At 55.7% G+C, this 19,241-nt stretch overlaps 2 protein-coding genes across 2 annotated transcripts; both read left to right on the plus strand.

The window, feature by feature from the left end:
* Nucleotides 1–1,197: 1,197 nt before the first annotated feature.
* KCNJ14 (potassium inwardly rectifying channel subfamily J member 14) lies at nt 1,198–5,730 on the plus strand. The gene is made up of 2 exons (XM_061136127.1): nt 1,198–1,905; nt 3,851–5,730. The coding sequence occupies exons 1-2, from the start codon at nt 1,198–1,200 to the stop codon at nt 4,445–4,447; spliced, it is 1,305 nt and encodes a 434-aa protein (XP_060992110.1). The 3' UTR covers nt 4,448–5,730.
* Nucleotides 5,731–8,262: 2,532 nt separating this feature from the next.
* CYTH2 (cytohesin 2) lies at nt 8,263–17,328 on the plus strand. The gene is made up of 12 exons (XM_061139744.1): nt 8,263–8,472; nt 9,304–9,451; nt 9,550–9,616; nt 10,648–10,766; nt 11,977–12,057; nt 12,536–12,648; nt 12,768–12,916; nt 13,509–13,620; nt 16,445–16,521; nt 16,645–16,716; nt 16,813–16,967; nt 17,061–17,328. Exons 1-12 carry the CDS (start codon nt 8,454–8,456, stop codon nt 17,146–17,148), a joined length of 1,200 nt encoding a protein of 399 aa, XP_060995727.1. The 5' UTR covers nt 8,263–8,453; the 3' UTR covers nt 17,149–17,328.
* Nucleotides 17,329–19,241: the final 1,913 nt, after the last annotated feature.

Here is a 19,241-nt window from a genome sequence, read left to right on the forward strand (position 1 = left end):
AGTACTACTCTAGGATTTATTTTTAAAAATCTGCATATAAGTGGAACCATGCAGTTCAAACCCGTATTGTTCAAGGGTCAACTATATCTTTTTGGAGAAATGTCTATTCAGATCCTTTGCCCATTTTAAAATTGGGTTCTTTTTCTTATTGAGTTATAAGACCTCTTTATATGTTTTAGATACAAATTTTTTAGATATGATTTGCAAATATTTTTTTCCCCATTAGCAGATGGTCTTTTCACTTTCATCTTTTAGGGTCCTTGGAAGAACAAGAATTTTTAATTTTAATGAAGCTCAAGCTATCTATTGTCTTTTTTTCCTTTTGTCGTTTGTGCCTTCTGACCTTGAGTCATAGTTGACCTTAGAGCCCTGGCTCATCTCTCCAAGCTGACTCCATACAGATCGGCAGTTACCATTCAGTCTTTTTTTAATTTAAAGTTTTATTGCATTATAATTGACTTACAATATTGTGTTAGCTTCAGGTATACAGCAAAGTGATTCGGTTATATATCTGTACTTTTTCTGATTCTTTTCCATTATAGGTTATTACAAGATATTGAATATAGTTCCCTGTGCTATACAGTAGGTCCTTGTTGTCTCTTTTATATATAGTAGTATGTATCTGTTAATCCAAAACTCCAATTTTATCCACTCCCCAACCCTCACCCCATCTCCACCCCTTTCCCTTTTGGTAACCATAAGTTTGTTTTCTTTGTGACTGTTTAGTGTTGTCTTTATGAGTCTGGACTCTGGATCTGGACTGCTAGCACTCAAATCCCAGCTTATTCAGCCATGACCTCGGACAAGTTAAACGTTCTGTACCTATTTCCTCATCTGTAAAATGGCGATGATGTTTACACTGCTGAGGCTGAAATATCTAAATTCATGTAAAGTGTTCACAACACTGTCTGGCTCTAATAACTGTAGTGCTCGTTGTAACACAGTACTGCTGCTACGACTATAGTTGTGTTGTTGCTACACAAATATCTCCTATAGTATTACCATCAGTGTCGATTCTGTTCTGATTTTCCACCCATTTGCCAGATGAGGTCACTAAGGCCCAGTAAGGATGCCTAGCCAGTGAGCCCCACCCGGCCCCCATTCCTGGCACTCTTGACGTGGCTGCCTGTTTCTTGTCCCTGCAGGTTCGGGGCGCCCGCCCCCTGCTAGGCCAAGTGGAGGGGGTGTCCCCGCCCAATGGGCCTGGCCAGGGCCCTGCGCCGCCTCAGCGGCGCCCTGGAGTCTGGAGACGACAGGGCAGGTGATGAGGAGGAAGCCGGGCCGGGGCTGTGCCACAACGGGTGGGCACCAGCGCAGTCGCCGGTGGGGCGGCGCCGCGGGCGCTTCGTCAAGAAGGACGGGCACTGCAACGTGCGCTTCGTGAACCTGGGCGGCCAGGGCGCGCGCTACCTGAGCGACTTGTTCACCACGTGCGTGGACGTGCGCTGGCGCTGGATGTGCCTGCTCTTCTCCTGCTCCTTCCTTGCCTCCTGGCTGCTCTTCGGCCTGGCCTTCTGGCTCATCGCCTCCCTGCACGGCGACCTGACTGCCCCGCCGCCGCCCGCACCCTGCTTCTCGCAGGTGGCCAGCTTCCTGGCCGCCTTCCTCTTCGCGCTGGAGACGCAGACGTCCATCGGCTACGGAGTGCGCAGCGTCACCGAGGAGTGCCCGGCCGCCGTGGCCGCCGTGGTGCTCCAGTGTATCGCCGGCTGCGTGCTGGACGCCTTCGTCGTGGGCGCCGTCATGGCCAAGATGGCCAAGCCCAAGAAGCGCAACGAGACGCTAGTCTTCAGCGAGAACGCCGTCGTGGCGCTGCGCGACCGCCGCCTCTGCCTCATGTGGCGCGTCGGCAACCTGCGCCGCAGCCATCTCGTCGAGGCCCACGTGCGGGCTCAGCTGCTGCAGGTGCGAGTCGGCCCCGTGGCAGGCCACGCCCCCTGGTGGGCGGGCCCCCCCGCGAGGTCTGGGGGGGTGGGAGGCGCGGGGGGTGGTGGGAGTTGTAGGTCTAAGGAGCAAGTGTGCGGGAAGCCTGGAAGGGACCTGGACTACAATTCCCAGCAGTCTCTCGGGCAGGACACGTTCTGCCTCACCTTGAGGGCTGAGGATGATTCCCAAAGCCCTTGTGGGAAATGTAAACCCAAGAGAAAGGTCTCTGATCATTTCTTCCTGCAAGCCTAGACTTGAGACAGATTTTGAGACTTAAAGAGTCCCCTGAGACTTGCCCCCAGTGGAACTGTGGGAAATGCAGGCCTGCGAGGTCCACGTCTGATCAGTAAAAGACTCTGAAGGACAATTCCCAGAAGCCTCTGGGGTCAAGGAAAGCTCCCACTCAGGGTGGTCTGAAGAGGCGTTGTAGTTTTGCTGGTGGTATAAACCACAGCTCAGGTTTACTATCCCCAGCCAGTGTTGTGGTACAGAGAGAGGCCCGGGACGGAGGTCAGGCTCCTATGGGCTTGTGGGAGATGCAGGTCTGAGGATGGGGTGCTGCTCACACCTGCAGAGCCAGGGAAGACAATTCTCCGAGGCCTCTGGGTGTGTGGTCCTGCAGCATTTGTGGGGGCCTTCATTTTCCACCTCAGGGGCCCAGACTTTTCCCACCAGCCTCCTGCTCAGAGAAGTACAGGGCAGGGGGTTGGGAAACTTGAATTTTAGCGTCCCAGCAAAAAACAAAACTACAATTCCCATTGGCCCCTGGGGCAACGGCTCCCTCTGGCACCCTGATAAAAGAGCCTTAGTGTTTCTAGAATTGTGGTCAAACTGCCCAAACAAATTCTGGGGCAAAGACACTTAAGAACACAGGGTTTGGGCTGGACTTGGATGAGGACAGGGTTGTGGTGGGAACTACAACTCCCGGCAACCTCTAGGGATTCACATAGACAATGGCAAGAGAATGGAGCCCCACTCTCCACTTCTGTCTCCTGCTTGACTGAAATTCAGAGATTCATGACCAGGAGGGACACTGTCTCTCCCAGAAGTCTGTGGGGCACTGACAGAACTTGGTAGGTGGGTATGGAACCAATGGGTAGGTGGGGTGAAACTGCTGATACCTGGCCTGGGGTTAGGCCTCCACCCCACAGAAATACACAGACACACAAGAGGATGGAAGTAGTTGGGTTGGGGAGGTTCAGGGTTCAGTTCAGTCGCTCAGTCGTATCTGACTCTTTGCGACCCCATGAACCACAGCACACCAGGCCTCCCTGTCCATCACCAACTCCCGGAGTTTACCCAAACTCATGTCCATTGAGTCAGTGATGCCATCCAACCATCTCATCCTCTGTTGGAGGGGTGGGCAAGTGAATATCCCAGGGACTACACTGAGGCAATGGTGAAACATAGGCAGAACATAAGCATAGCTTCTGTTGGACTTAGATTGTCATCCTTGGTAATCTTTCTCTGGCCATATACTGAAAGCCATTTTTCTATCCCTCTCCTTCTCCAACTGCTTTTGGATGTGATTCTTATCATCTGTTGTCTCTTTAACTCTGTTTCTGTCTTGCTGATTTCTGTGGCTCTGTGCCAATGTCACTCTGTCACTATCTTTTTCTCTCCCCTGTCTTTCTCGGATTTCCTTCCCCAAACCCTCTCTGAGCCTCTGTCTACTCCACCGCCCTCCTCTGGGCTTCTGTCCTCACCTTCCTGGACCACCATCTCCCTCTCTCTGGGTCTGTGTCCTCCTCTGTTTCTGCATGACCATCCCTCTCTCTCTGGGTCCATGTTCTCTCTGCACCCCCACCCCTCCTGGTCTCTGCCCTCCTCTTCTTCTGCACCTCTATCCCCTCCTCTCGCTATCGCTGTCTTCCATTCATCTCTCTGCTCCCTGTTCTCTTTGGCCACCTGTCTTTTGCTGCAGCCTCGAGTGACCCCGGAGGGTGAGTACATACCTCTGGACCACCAGGATGTGGATGTGGGCTTTGATGGTGGCACTGATCGCATCTTCCTTGTGTCTCCCATCACCATCGTGCATGAGATCGACTCCGCCAGTCCTCTGTATGAACTAGGACGGGCTGAGCTGGCCCGGGCTGACTTTGAGCTGGTGGTCATTCTCGAGGGCATGGTTGAGGCCACAGCTATGACCACACAGTGTCGCTCTTCCTACCTCCCTGGTGAGCTGCTCTGGGGCCATCGTTTCGAGCCGGTCCTCTTCCAGCGTGGCTCCCAGTACGAGGTCGACTATCGCCACTTCCATCGCACTTACGAGGTTCCAGGGACACCTGTCTGTAGCGCCAAGGAGCTGGACGAACGGGCAGAGCGCGCCTCCCAGAGCCCCAAGTCTGGCTTCCCCAGCTCTCTGGCAGCATTCTGCTATGAGAATGAACTTGCTCTGAGCTGCTGCCAGGAAGAAGATGAGGAAGAGGAGGCCATGGAGGGGGATGCGGCAGAGGCAGAGGACATGGCTGCCAGCCCCCGAGTTCTCACACCAACCCTGGCCCTGACCTTGCCCCCATGACTCAAGCTGGCATCCCTTATTTGCACCCCTTTCCCAGAGGTAGCAAGATGGAGAGATTGGGCCCTCTCCTGGGGTGAGGGCAGGTGTTTCCTAAGACCAACAGGTCTGCTCAGTAAATTATTAGCTGGTGATGTTCTGCCATGCCTAGTGGACCCACCATGAACATACTGGAGGGACCTTAATTCCTCTGAATTCTGTGCTCCCTCTTGAGACCCACTTGTCATTCCAATTCCTGAGTCTCACTAGAGATAAGGGACCCAGAATTCTGGACCCCTCAAGAGGTGAGGACTGGTAATTCTAGATTCCTCTAGGTGGCTGGTTTTGTTTGTTAAGCAGGATCATGAAATGAAGTATAGACTGCCTCCAGGGGAAGAAGTCAGCTGTTCTCAAGAAGCAACAGAGAACCAGAATTCATTGGCCTGAACTGACCTTAGATTCAAGGGACGGTTGCTTCTCGACTCAGTCGACTCCATAGCAAATCACTTTTTCTAGATGACCTAAGGAGGGGAAGTTATGGGATGCCCCCAAGAGTTTAAGACTATCCTGACTGACCAATGACAAAGACTGTTGATTGTAAGTCAAGGAAAGACTTTGTGGCTCCAGAAAACCCCAGAGTTGAGATTCTGTGAATCCAGATTGGCTACAGAGGCCAGCACTGGGGGTTCTAGAGCAGCTTTGACCTGAGAGTTGGACTATTCCAGAAACTAATGAGTTATGTCTCTAGAATGCACAAAACAGTGGAGAATCGTGGGTCTACAAGGACTAAAGTGACAGACTGGGAGTTCTTGATAGGCAACAACTCCAGACCCACTGGTGTTAGAACATCAAACCAAAGAGATGCAAGGCTTTTCCATGATCCACAGGCTTTGTGTCTTTTTTTAAGTGCCATTCTAGAATATCCAAAGGAATCAAGATTCTGTGACTCTAGATTGATCACAGTCAGGGAAGGATTGGCAGTGATGACATCTGAGATTTGCTGGTTCCAGCTTGCCCAATGGAGTGGAGAGTATTGATGAGGATAGATGACTTCTTTGTGGTTCTGTGATGCCAAAAGGAGTCCAGGCTCCAGGGACACAGAGTTGTCTGTTGTCAATCTGGAAGTTCTAATCAGCTCCTGGAATGTGGCCGTTCGAGGAGGTGGACTTGGGACTTGACCGGCAGCATTGCTGGGCTGACCTAGAAGATGAGGGCCTGGGTGAGACCCTGTCGGTAACAGGGCTGGTTATTAGGCAAGGGAAGGGAGAGGCCCAAGGCTGGTGAGTCTACAGTGCTCTGGAATCTTCCATCTAGTGATGTGTGTCTATTTCTTAAAGATGTTATACATATATGTATTATAAATATATATATATATATATATATATATATATATAATATGAATAAAGATATCTATCTATTTTTTTTCCTGTGGTTCCTACAGTAGGGTTAGAAACTGAGCTTGAGGAAGTGGAATAGAGTCCTTCACAAGGATCCAGGAAGTTCTGCTCTGAATCCCAACTCTGCCTCAACTGAATGTGTGGCTTTGAGCAAATCACCCCCTCTCTCCTCACCTCAGTTTGTGCGGTGCTGTGAAAATTGCTTCAGTCGTGTCTAACTCTTTGCAACCCTATAGACTGTAGCCCTCCAGGCTCCTCTGTCCATGGGATTCTCAAGGCAAGAATACTGGAGTGGGTTGCCGTGCGCTCCTCCAGGGGATCTTCCCTACCCAGGGATTGAACCCCCATCTCTCACATCTCCTGCACTGGCAGGTGGATTCTTTACCACTAGCACCACAGAGAAGCCCTCACCTCAGTTTCCCCATCTGTAAAAAACAAGGCACTGGAAGTTGAAGTTGTCCAAGGGCCTTTCCACTAGGATTATTCTTCAGTTCACTGAGGGTAGAATGGGGGTCTTGGAGATACGCCAGCTCCCCCTACCAGGTGCTGGAATGCCTGACCTTCTGGGGGCAACAGGGATGGGAGATGCTCTCAGAGGCCAGGTCTGAACTTGGATGCCTGCATGACAGGGCAGGCAAGGGAGAATATGGGTTGTGGCGGCTAAGGGCCAGAATCACCTCCTTTCTGGCCCAGCTTGGAGGGGCAGGGGAAGGAGGAGTTATCTCTGAATGTCAGGGGAATGTATGTGTTTAGGGAGGCTTGTCCCCCAGGTCAAATTATTGGGAACCCCAGTGGTGTGTCTGGGAGTGTGCTTCTGGGGTACATATGGGTCCTTGAATCTGGCCTCTGCCCATGCTGCTATCTACCTAAGTGCCCAGCAGGCAAGCCAGTCGCAGAAGGAGCCAGTGCCAAGGAGGACATGTTCCCACCTCTGTGTGCCAGGATTGAGGGCAGGCACTGTCATTGCCCATCAACCCGTCTCAGTGCTGCGTCAACCCACTTCCCCGCCTTCCTGTTTCCCCACCTCCCTTTATCCTGCAGAATCTCCAGCTAATAACCGGATGGGATTAATTAGCTGGCTGTTCCCCCACCTCTGGGTGGTTGGAGTAGGCAGTGGGGCAATGGAAACCCAAGCATGAAGGGTGTTAAATTGGGGGTGAAGGAAGGGACAGGAAAAGGATTCTGTTTGGAAGGGGAGCAAGTAGGGTCAGGGCTGGCACAACCTGGGTTTCTGGTAGGGAGGGCAGAGCCTGAGCCACTCATAAAGGTCATTGAGGGGATTAGGAGGCTCCGTGTCTAATCTGTCAGCTTAACCAGGTCCTGGCCTGGAATCTGTCCCTGCCTGCCGAACTCTGGGATGGCGAGTGAGGCCCAGGCCCAGACATGACCCTCAGACCCAATTTGGGACCTGCCCGTGATGGGGGTACCCAGTTTCTCCCTCCGAGCCAGTCCCCTGCACCTGTTTTGCCTTCAAGGAATGGAGAGTTGGGGGAGGGGAAATGGTCTCAGATGCCAGAGGACTCGGAGAGGAGGGAAGAGTTTAAGAAGAGCATGAGTATGACAGGAGGGGGACGCGAAATGACACGGGCCAGAGAGGAGGGAAAGGACTCGGAGAAGGGGGAAGGGACCAGAGGTGGAAGGATGCTGAGGAAAGGGGAATTGTCCTGGGCGGGGAAGGGATGCTAACATAAAGGGAGGAGTTTCGGGGACAGAGGGAGGAAACTGAGAGGCTGCGAGAGGCAGGAAGGCAGAGCCTGTCCTATCACTGGATTTGGCCTTCCTCTATAGTCCCACTCTCCACGACAGAGACCAAAAAGCGCAGCATTTGGAAGAAAGAGAAAGTCTTTTGTTTCACCACTGCTTGACTCTGAAGAGGCTGAGGTGGATGGGGGAGGTCAAAGGAGGAGGTTAAGGAAAGGGTCTGCAGATCGGAGAGGCCAGTACACTTGAGAAAGGGGGCCAAAAGGAAAGTGAGCCAAAGCGGCTCCCGGTTGCTTGGCAACCACTGCGGTCAAAAGACAGGCGGGCCAGCTAAGAGGTGTGGCTCACGGAAACAACCGCGAGCTGTGGCCACGCCCCCCAGCAACAAACCTAACAAAGTACCGCCCCCTGGCAACGTATTGATAGAGGCCGGGCTCGGTTGACCTGGTGCGCAGAGCCCTTGCGCAGGCGTAGTCCTCCTTCTGCGTCTACTTAGTCCCGCCTCCATGCAACTCCTTTTCGAGGCTTCTCATTGGAGGGCAAGCCTGCCAAGAACCCTTTGGTTTCGGAGGCGGGGTCCGGCCCCTGCTCTCACTCCAATTGGCCCCACAGACCGTCTACTTTGGGCTGGACAGTGCTACGTCTGCTCCTAGCGCGCCTATTGGCCCTGGAGGGCGATCCTTCGGTTTCGGAGGCGGAGCAGACGAGAGGGCACGCCGTGGATTGGGCGATGTCAAAACGAGGGGCGGTCCCTACTGGCGGGGCGGTTGGGAGACGAAGGGAGAGTCTTTTCAGCGCTGAGGACTGGCGCTGAGGAGGCGGCGGTGGCTCCCGGGGCGTTTGAGCGGGCTCATCCGAGCCCGCGGGCCAACGCGGATCCGGGCCCGACCGGCGGGACCGCCCCGGACTCCCCGCGGGCCTTCCTAGCCGCCATGGAGGACGGTGTCTATGGTAAGTCGGGGAGGGGCGGGGCCGGCTGGGAGCAGATGGAAGGTTTCGGTCCGAATGTTCCGCAGCGAACGACCTCCCCCCCCCCAACGACGCGCGCCTTGCGAAGCTTGTTTGGCCCCGTTGTCGCCTAGCTTTTGTGGGGCGCGGGACGGGCTTCCGGCAGGGCCGGAGAGCGGGGCGTTCCAGGCCATTGTTTGGGCCGAGCCTGTTTCCGGTGGCAGCGGGAGGGGGTGGGATGGAGCGGCGGAGGCGAGGCTGGGGCGGAACCATTCCCTCTGGAGGGACCGGGCGAGCCCAGTGCCTGCCGGGAGAGGGGAGGGGGGCTTCTGGGGGCGGTGCGGTGGGGAGAAATCGTGGGGGTCACAGAGATTCCGCTAGGGCGGGGGCGGGGGGCTTCGATGCCCCGCCCCTTCCTTCACTCTCGCAAGCTGTCATTAGCTTCCCCTGCCATGGTTCCTTTCCATGGGCCCAGGAGTCCGGGCAACCAGGTCCCCAGCTACCTCGCCAAGAATGGAGGCAGAAAACCAAGGCCTCAGGCCCCTTGCAAGTAATGAACCGCAATGTCAAGCTTCAAGCCCCCTTTCCCCTGTAAACCTAAGAGTAGAGGCTCCCAGCCCTTTTCTCTCCCAAGGACTAAGAGTCTGGATTCCCAGCCCTTCCTCCCCTGGACTGAGGAATCTAGGCCTCCCAGCCCCTTCTTCCACTGACTGGAGGCGGGACTCTTATCCTCATCCTCCCCATGAACCTAGGAGCCCTGTCCTTCGCCAGATTTCAGAAGTCCAGGCTCCCAGTCCCCAGAACTGACCTCCCGTCCCTGATCCCCTCCCCCAGAACCCCCGGACCTGACTCCGGAGGAGCGGATGGAGCTGGAGAACATTCGACGGCGGAAGCAGGAGCTGCTGGTGGAGATCCAGCGCCTGCGGGAGGAGCTCAGCGAAGCCATGAGCGAGGTGGAGGGTCTGGAGGCCAATGAGGGCAGGTGAGGGCTGGGGTAGGGAGCCTGGGGGTCATGGGGCCAGGCGGGGGCCAGGGATGTCCAGGCATTGACCTTCCACCCTCTGCTCTCTGCCCCTGCAGCAAAACCTTGCAGCGGAACCGGAAGATGGCAATGGGGAGGAAGAAGTTCAATATGGATCCCAAAAAGGTGCTTGGGGCCACAGGGCTGGAATTGGCCAAGCTGGCATCTAGACGGGATTCTAGCATCTTGGGGTTCCAGAAGTGTGGTGGTTAAAGGTCTGCCTTAGGTGGACAGAGTTGGTCCTGATCCCTGGATCCAGATGTTGGCAATATTTGTTCCCTTAGAACTAACCAAGTGCTTTGGCTTCCTAATGCTTTGCATGTGCTGGAACTTCTACCTGAGTGGTCCTCCTCCCCTTTTTGCTCATATTTTAGGAGTCATTTCTCTTGTCACTCTTGCATTCCCCAGGAGGAGCTTGATTGAGTCTGATAGGGAATGTGGACAGTGGTGTATTCAAATGAGGGTTGAGAAGTGCCATGACAGAGAGAAAGGTACTGGACTGTGGACACTGAGAGGAGTGAGCCTGGTGGCATCAAGGAGGGCTTCCCTCAGGAGGGTCAGGGTCAGGTTTGAAGGATGACTTAGTGTTCACCAGGTGGAGAAAAGATGTTTATTCATTCATTCATTTTACACCATTTCCTCTGGCCTGCCACTCTGCTAGGAAATGCAGAGGGCCCAGTGTTGAGTTTGATGCTGCCTTGCCCTCAGGGAGCCCCTAGACTCAGATACCACAATCCAGAGTGAGGGGTCCTCAGTTCATGGTCCTCAAGACATCAGGAGAGCCTGAGAAAGCCCTTGTCCAGCCTGAGTCTTGACCCTCACAGCTGCTCGTGAACTGATGTCTCCTAACAGTTTCCCACTTTATTCTTCTTGCCAGAAGCAATGGTAGTTTGTAAAGTCATTCAGCAAACATTCATGAAGCTCCTGTTCTTTGCCAGGTCCTGCTCCGGGGGGGACTGGAATTAACCTGGCAAAGGCAGAGGGAGCAGTAGATGCAACGTCTAGGCCGTGGGAGAGGTGATATTTAAGGACCTGAGAAGAGCCTGAAAATGAAACTCAGGCCCTGCTCTGTTGAGGATGGGGTGGGTTTAGAGGCTAAGGTTTCTGGGGGTGTCTTTCTGAGCACGCCAGCACTGAGACCCAGCCCTTCCCACCAGGGGATCCAGTTCCTGGTGGAGAATGAACTTTTGCAGAACACACCCGAGGAGATCGCCCGCTTCCTGTACAAGGGCGAGGGCCTGAACAAGACGGCCATTGGGGACTACCTGGGGGAGAGGTGAGAACTGCGCCCCCTGCACCCAGCTTTTGCCAAGGAGAGGCCCTGATAGATCAGCCTTGCAACTGGACTGTGACAAAATGGACTGACACAGAGATTGGGGTGGGGGACCTTCTGAGGAACCCGGGAATCATCCGTGAGCATGTGGAGGGTATGGGATATCTGGGCAATACAGTGACCACCACCCATTTATGTCGGGACGGTGGAGAACATTTGTGGGTGGTGTGGGAGCATGTGAACCATTGGAGACAGCTGGTGTGCATGGGAGTGACGTGGACAAGGACACAGGAAGTGGGGTGGGGTCATCATCGGGATATCTGGGGAGCATGGGGGGCCCATGGACATCTGGAAACATGGGGGCCATTTGTGGATGTCTGGGGTCTGTGGACCACCTACACGCGTAGAGTGCATGAGACATCGGGAGTGTATGAGGACCAGCGGTGGATGTCTAGGGTGCTTGGGAGTTTATGGACTTCTGGGACACATGCAGACAATCTGTGGCTGTCGGGTATGTGTGGGGACCAGCTGGACTCCCACGGTGCATGGGGACCTTCTGTGAAGTCTGGGAAACTTGGGGACTATCGGTGCACATCCGGGGTTTGTGGAGACCGTCTGAAATATCTGAGGTGCACAGGACTGTGTGAGATGCTTAGGGTTTGTGTAGACATCTGGGGTGTGTGAAACTTGCTGGATATCTGGTGCAGAGACTGTCTGTGGGCAGCTGGGGGGCATGGGGACTGGAGAGTCTTGGAGCGTGGGGGTCATCCGTAGCTATCTGGGGATCACCTGTGGACATCTGGAATGCATAGGGACAGTCCAGTTGTCTGACACTGTGGGGCTGGTTTTGTAGGCATCTGGGTTGCCCTGGGACTCTCCGTGGGTCTCTGGGGGATAGGAGACCATCTCTGGGCATCTATGAAATCTGGGGTTCCTCAGAGATGACCAGCAGAGCACATTTGCTGTGTTCCTCCCACCTGCACAGAGTTCCAGCCACACCAGAGTTCTTAAGGCAGATGGTCTTCCCAGGAGCGTTCTAAGTGTCCCTACCCCCGTGCCAGGCCTGTGATGGGGGCTTGGCCAAAACTTTCACTGGCTACAGAGGTAGCCGCTGTGCAGAAGAGGGGTCACAGCCTCCCCAGTACTCCGCCTCCTCTCCACCCCCACCTGCCCAAGCCTCTTCCTGCCCGTGACCTTGTCCCTATCCTCGCAGGGAAGAGCTGAATCTGGCAGTGCTTCATGCCTTCGTGGATCTGCACGAGTTCACTGACCTCAACCTGGTGCAGGCCCTCAGGTGAGAAGGATGGGATTGAAAGGGCAGGAAGGGACCTGTCAGGGCTTTCTTTACCAGTGATGATCACCCCCTCCTGAAGGCAAAAACAGAACCAAAACTTAGGGGATGGATTGCACGTGAGTGTTGCCAAAGTCCACAGTAGAGCCTCCTTCAGGCATAGCCGTATCCAGGCACTCCAGTGGAATGGGAAGGACAGCTTTTGATTGTGCTCGCCATGGGGTGGGTGCTGCTCGCAGCAGACCCTCCTCCCACATGACAGCAGAGGCCCCAAGCAACCATCTGTTCCATGCAGCAACCTTGGTAGAAAGAAAGGGCATTTCCATACACATCATCTAGAGCTTCCTGGCTGATGCTCAGTGGTCAGGCTGGCCACAGGTGTGGTGCCTTCATTGGCCAGTTCTTCCCATGGGCACTGAGAGCGGATAGGGGTTTGGCTCTGCTAGTCCTGGCATCTACTCTCGGCTCGTCTCTGCCACAGGCAGTTCCTCTGGAGCTTCCGCCTCCCTGGAGAAGCTCAGAAGATCGACCGCATGATGGAGGCCTTTGCCCAGCGCTACTGCTTGTGCAACCCTGGGGTTTTCCAGTCCACAGGTAGGGGCCCAGACCCCAGGGTCCTAGGGGAGGAGGGAGGTGGGGGTGGGGGTGACTTGAGCTCCTGGGTCCCAGCGGCTCACGTGCCCCAGTCGTCACCCCATGACTGTCTGGTGCAGACACGTGCTACGTACTGTCCTTCGCCGTGATCATGCTGAACACCAGCCTCCACAACCCCAACGTCCGGGACAAGCCGGGACTCGAGCGCTTCGTGGCCATGAACCGGGGCATCAACGAGGGCGGGGACTTGCCTGAGGAGCTGCTCAGGGTTAGCGCCCCCCCCCCCGCCCCGCCAGGCCCCTCAGCTCCATCCCCCTTTCTCCTCTCAGTGCCTGAGACCCCCCGTCCTCCCGGGTCACTGCCTCGCCCACCCATGGACTGCATGGTCACACCAGCCTGCCCAAGTCTTCCCTCTCTCTCTCTCTCTCTCTCTCTCTCCCTCTCTCTCTCTGGCTGCCTGTCTTTGTCTCTCTGTTTTGCATTTTATTTTTTCTTCTGTTGCACCAGGCAGTATGTGGGATCTTAGTTCCCAACCAAGGATTGAACTCAGGTTCCCGGCCCTCTGACTCTTTGAGGGTCTTGGTCTGTCCCATTTTCCCCCATCTGTCTGTCTGTCGGTCTCAGAACCTAGCAGCTCTTCCACTGTCTCCATCTCTGCATCTTTTTTGTTTCTCCCTCTCTCCTCGCCGGAGCTCCCTCCACTCTTTCCCCCTTCTACTTCCCTTTCCTCCCCAGGCTCCTCCCTCCCTTGGCCATCACACCCGTGGTCTCATTGGCTTACAGTGAGCCGCCTCCCCACTGCAGTAGCCCTGGGAGGATCCCAGGAGCCCCGAGGTGCTGACTCTGCCTTCACCCCTCAGAATCTGTACGACAGCATCCGAAACGAGCCCTTCAAGATCCCTGAGGATGACGGAAATGATCTGACCCACACCTTTTTCAACCCGGACCGGGAGGGCTGGCTCCTTAAGCTGGGTACGTCCCTTCCTGACTTCTGGCTGCCTCTGCAAGTGGGGGACGTTACCAGGCCCAGGTTCTAGACTCAGTTTTTGCACATAGCCACTGTATGACCTTAGGACAATGATTCGACCTCTCTGAACCTCAGTAGCCACATCTGAAAAGTGGGGTTGAGAACGAGATCAGGTCTCTTGTGCTGGGCCCAAGCCCAGGGCTGGCCTTGGAATCGGTGCTGCCTCACCCCGTCTGCTCACCCACACAGGTTTATGAAACCCCTCCTCTGTCTGGGCCTGGTGTAGGGACTGAGGACACAGCCGAGAACCGAAGAGCACAGGCCCAGTCTGCGGGGAGAGTGTTCATGACGCAGGCTGCTCTCCGCTGTAGCAAACAAAAAACAACCCAAGGAATTGGGCCTTTTGCCATGCTTGGCAGGGACTCTCGGGGAGTCCGGGGCAGACCCACTCTGAGACTCCTGTATTTTTATCCCCACCTCCTATGGCCTCCTCCTCAGCCCTGTAGCACGGTGGCTATTCTAGAAGTGTCCTCCCTCCCCAGAATGTCGCCTGTAGGCAGTAAAGAGCCTGCAGAAACAGGCTCCGGAGTGTCCCGATGCACTACTTAGCTGGCCGGATTGGTTCCTGGTGGGGAGGGGGAGAGCTTCCCAGGTGGCACTAGTGGTAAAGAACCCTCCTGCCAACACAGGAGACGTAAGAGATGGGGAGTTTGATCCATGGGTTGGGAAGATCCCCTGGAGGAGGGCATGGCAACCCACTCCAGTATTCTTGCCTGGGAAATCCCATGGACAGAAGAACCTGGCAGGCTACAATCCATGGGGTCACAAAGAGTCAGACACGACTGAAGCGACTTAGCACGCACATGGGGAGGGGAAGCACCCTGGCCGGCTTAGGGGAATCGGGAGCCCGTGGCCACGGTGGGATGTGTGGGGCGGGGGCCAGTCCCCCTTGGAACACGTGGCACCAGCGGACTCCAGTTCAGTTAGCAGAGGTCCGGCAAGGGCAGCTGGCTGAGGGTTGGAGTGGTTCTCCACCCCGGCTGCCTGGGAGATTCACTTGGAAACCACAGGGGCCAGGCCACAGGCTCGTGAAGGCAGGGTCTCTGTGGGTAGGATAGGCCATTGGTCATGTTGAAAGCTCTCCAGGCGGTTCCCAGTGCGTGGCCCACGTTGAGAACTGCTGGCTTGGAGCCAGGCCTGGTAAATAGTAGGTGCTGAGGGAGGGTTGGCAGTGGCTTTTTAATGGAAAAGTGGTGAGTGGCTGCCCCAGGGAGACAGAGAATCTGGCGAGGAATTACAGTGGAAGCAGCCCAGACAGGGGAAGGGTTCAGAGGAAGCTTCCAGCCCGGGTGCAGGCTCAAGGCAGGCCTTTCCTCCCTTTAGATCTTAGCATCTACCCTCTGGTGGGGTGGCTGGGGGGTGCACATGGAATTGTGCTCTTAGAAGGGGGAATCTCTTCTCAGGCCTTGGAGGCAGGTCCCTGGTGCACATGAAATGCAGATCACTCCTTTCAGCCAACTTGTTGGGGCAGATGGATTCCTGCATCAGCTCCAAGGGAGGCAGACAGGCCTGGGGGATCCCAGAGAAATTTAGATTCTTCATGGAAGGTCAAATGATGCCCCTGGCAGTGAGTGGGCAGGGAAAGAAAAACCAGAAGGGCAACTTCCTGAGAGACTGGTTACCTTCTGAACTACCCCCCACCAGCCGCAGGACTCCCTCCCATTTCTTGGATGAGGAAACTGAGGCTCGGTCACTATCCAGCAGCCACAGGGCAGAGGTGGTGTTGGACCCAGATTTCTGACCAGAGCGCAGCACAAGGTTACTAGTAAACGGCACCTCTTAAACAGTGAAATACAGGAAAGGGGATCAGTGGTAGTGGTAGCAGTTATAGTGAAAAAGATGGTTAATAAAAGTCTTTATTGCTGCTGTTTACTTCTGGGGCCACAAGGAGCCCAGAAGTAGGTCATTTTGCAGCAGGAAGGTGTGGGTCTGAATGCATCTCCAGGCGGGGATCCAGATAGGGCAAGTGGTTGTCCTAAGGTCACACAGACAGGTCCTACTGGTGCTAACAGGAGTCCTCAACGCTCACCTTGGCCCACGGACTGGGGGTTTCCTCTTCTGCCTCTTGGGGATGACTTCCCCATCGTCATTGTGGCAACAGAGGGCCTGCCTGGCTGGGATACATCCTGGGAGTGGGGCTGGAGTCAGGCACTGATGCTGGGAGGTGCTTGTGGCCAGCTCAGCATCCTGGGCCTGCCCGGAGGGACAGGGTCTGGCCATTACCCCCTCATGTGGATGTAACTGGTTTTCTTCCCTCTCTCTCCCTCCCTCCCTCTCTGCGTGTTTCTCTCTGCTGTTTCCGGCTGTCTCTGTCCCACCCGCTGCGCATCCCTCCCCGCCCCCACCCACGGCTCTTGGGGGCACTCCACTCTTCCGCCCTCCCTCCTCCTCGCCTGGTCCTGCCTGCTTTCTCGCTGTCTGCCCCAGGAGGTAGGTACACGGCTGGCCCCATCCTTGCTGCCCAACACGACACAAAGGGAGGGGACTGCCCTGGCCTCTGGGCCCACAGGAGAGGGACTGGGGGCCCGGACCCGGGTCCACAGACAGGCTTAGAGAGCGTAGAGCCCCACGCTGGTGGGTGGACCGATTCGCCGGGCCCAGACTCCTGGCCTGTCCCTGCTTGTCTGTCTTCCCACGCATCGCTTTGTCCTAGGCCCTGACAGCCCCACCTTCCCTGTGCTCGCTGTGTCTCTCGCCCCCTTCCCCGCCCTCTCAGAGGCCCCCCGCCCCCCTGTTGAGCCCAGGCCCCCTCCCCCCCTTCCCTTCCAGGGGGCCGGGTGAAGACGTGGAAGCGGCGCTGGTTCATCCTCACAGACAACTGCCTCTACTATTTTGAGTACACTACGGTGAGGGCGGGGCCGGGGAGAAGGGGCGGGGCCGGGGAGAAGGGGCGGGGCGGGGGCGGAGTCCGGAGACCGCGGGGCGCCAGGGAGACTGCGGAATCTGAATCCTGCCAAACTCGTTCTCAGGACAAGGAGCCCCGAGGAATCATCCCGCTGGAGAATCTGAGCATCCGCGAGGTGGACGACCCCCGGAAACCAGTAAGACCCTGTACCCTGTCCTGCTGGCGGCGGAGGGCTCTTCAGGCCCCAGGGCTGGCTCTTCCCAGCGGTCCTTCCTCTCCCTTGTCTCCCCAGAACTGCTTCGAGCTGTACATCCCCAACAACAAGGGGCAGCTCATCAAAGCCTGCAAAACAGAGGCCGACGGCCGGGTGGTTGAAGGGAACCACATGGTGTACCGGATCTCGGCCCCCACACAGGAGGAGAAGGACGAGTGGATCAAGTCCATCCAGTGAGCAGGGGCTCCCGGAGTCCTGGGGGAGGGGAGGGTGGCCGGGGGCCCAGGCTCCTCGGCCCTCACCCTGGGATCCCGCCCCTTCCGCAGAGCCGCTGTGAGCGTGGACCCGTTCTATGAGATGCTGGCAGCAAGGAAGAAGCGGATTTCAGTCAAGAAGAAGCAGGAGCAGCCCTGACCCCTTGCCCCCCACTCCATTATTTATTTCGGAGCTGCCCTGCCCGGGTGGCCGGACCCCTGGGCCTCGGGGCTTCGGATCCTGGTTCCTTGTTTGGAAGACTCATCGCCTCTAGCTCCTCTCTCGTTATTTGTAATTAGCACCCTGTTGGTAATCTTATTAATTATTTAACCACTTGCAGCCTGCAGACCCACCTCATTTCTTGGGGTTCACGGAGCTAAGGTGCTCGACGGAGCTGGCCCAGCACCCCCATCCATGCCCAGGGCCCGGAGTGCTGATCTGTTGGTAGCTCTAATGACGTGTGTGAAAACGGTGCTGACCGTGTAGCCCCATGGGTGCGTCTCCACGATGGCTCATTCTGGTCTCACCTGTAGCCTGCGAGGGTGGAGTAAAGGGAGAAGTTTAATGTGGCTGGAATTAGCTTTCAGTTAGAGCTGCAGGGCACTGACTGCAGGTATGCGGAGCTTCCGGGACAAGGCGCTCCGTTCATTCTAGACGTTACTTGACATCCAGACACACACTTGTTCCGCCTTTGCTCCCACAGGCTTGTCGTCTTTGAGGAGCAACACATATGGGCTGGGCTAATGCTTTGAGGCCAAAGCTAGGAGCCAGAAGAGCTTTGAAGGGGGATGGCTCTGGGAGGTGTGGAAGGATGAGTGTGGAAAAAGGAAGGATGAAGGTTGGAGTGTTGGGTACGGCGAGTGGGAAGGCCCTGCTCAGGGTGATGGGCCAGAAGTCAGTGCTGTCGGAAATGGACTGTGTCTGCCCAGTGTAGATGGAGTGGGGCTGCAGGGCTGGGGGTGGGATTCTGGGCAATTTGAACCAGGTTTCTCAGCCACCCAACGATCATCCTTTGGAGGTCATTGTAACACCAGGCAGGGATAGCGCTGAGAACCTGCAGTTTTATAACATCTTTCCCAGGAATCTGACAACCTCCTGAAGTGTAAGGACCACTTTCTCTGAGGGTGAACCCTTGGAGAGTGGGGTACCCCTGAGCCAGGTCCAGGTCTGTCCCCTGCTGCCTTCCTGCTTGGAGTGTGCCTTCCAGCTTGGGGTGTCCCCAGAGAACAAAAGCGCATGGACCCCAAGATGGGTGTCTACAGGCCCGTGTCTCTCTCCTGTGTCCAGACTTGCAGCTGAGGAGGATTTAGTACAAAAAACCACAACGCCAGACAGGCCCAGGACCCAGCCCAGGCTGGAAGGGAAGCCTGTTGTCCCCGGATGTGCCAGACTTGCTGCCGTTATTTCCAACTGTTGTGTCCTCTGTGTCCCCGAGGGACCGAATACCTAATTGTCAAGTGCTGCCAGTGAGGTGAGGAAGGTCTGGCCCTTCCCTTAGCCAAAGGCTTCCACAGGCAAGAAAGTTCCTAAACACTGTTAACAGCTCTGAGGTGAGACTGCTGGACTACACTTCCCAGCAAGCTGTGCAGTGCTGGCCACCCCACTGTTGGGAGAACCATTCCAGAGGTCTGGGAAATGCAGTTCCTTAAGACTTGGAGACTTGGTTGCCCTTAGGCTGATCCCCATCCCCTCCTCCACTTCATAGGTGCTTCGACATGCTGGGAAAGGAAACCCAGCCTGATCATTTCAAACCCAGGGGCTGATGGGAAATGGAGTTCCCAAATGAGGAAATAGAATTCCCAACTCCTCTGGAAGGTTCCATGGAAATGGAGCCGTTGACCCAAGAAAGTCATGGGAAATGAGGTCCCTGGATCAATAGAGTCCCACCACAATCTTCCCCCTATTCTGTTCTACTCCACAGACTTCCCTGATGGCTCAGTGGGTAAAGAATCCGCCTGCAGTGCAGGAGATGCAGGTTCTATCCCTGAGTCTGGAAGAGCCCCTGGAGAAGGAAATAGCAATCCACTCCAGCATTTTTTCCTGCAAAACTCCATGGAGAGAGGAGCCTGGTGGGCTACACTCCAGAGGGGTACAAAGAGTCAGACACAGCTGAGTGACTAACTCTTTCCAATATCCTTCCCTGGAAAATTCCATGGAACAGGGGAGCCTGGCAGGCTCTAGTCCATTGGGTCACAAAGAGTCAGACAGGACTCCGCACAGAATACATGGGATGAACCCATAGGTACTGAGTG

This window comes from Dama dama, chromosome 4, assembly GCF_033118175.1.
Source record: "Dama dama isolate Ldn47 chromosome 4, ASM3311817v1, whole genome shotgun sequence".
Classification (NCBI taxonomy): domain Eukaryota; kingdom Metazoa; phylum Chordata; class Mammalia; order Artiodactyla; family Cervidae; genus Dama; species Dama dama.

What these genes read in the sequence shown, in the direction of transcription:
- CYTH2 (XM_061139744.1), top strand. An exon ending in ACTATTTTGAGTACACTACG is followed by an intron (nt 16,522 to 16,644) that starts GTGAGGGCGGGG and finishes ACTCGTTCTCAG; the next exon opens with GACAAGGAGCCCCGAGGAAT. An exon ending in GAGTGGATCAAGTCCATCCA is followed by an intron (nt 16,968 to 17,060) that starts GTGAGCAGGGGC and finishes CCCCTTCCGCAG; the next exon opens with AGCCGCTGTGAGCGTGGACC.
- KCNJ14 (XM_061136127.1), top strand. Translation starts at nt 1,198, where the DNA reads ATGGGCCTGGCCAGGGCCCTGCGCCGCCTCAGCGGCGCCCTGGAGTCT. An exon ending in TGCGGGCTCAGCTGCTGCAG is followed by an intron (nt 1,906 to 3,850) that starts GTGCGAGTCGGC and finishes CTTTTGCTGCAG; the next exon opens with CCTCGAGTGACCCCGGAGGG.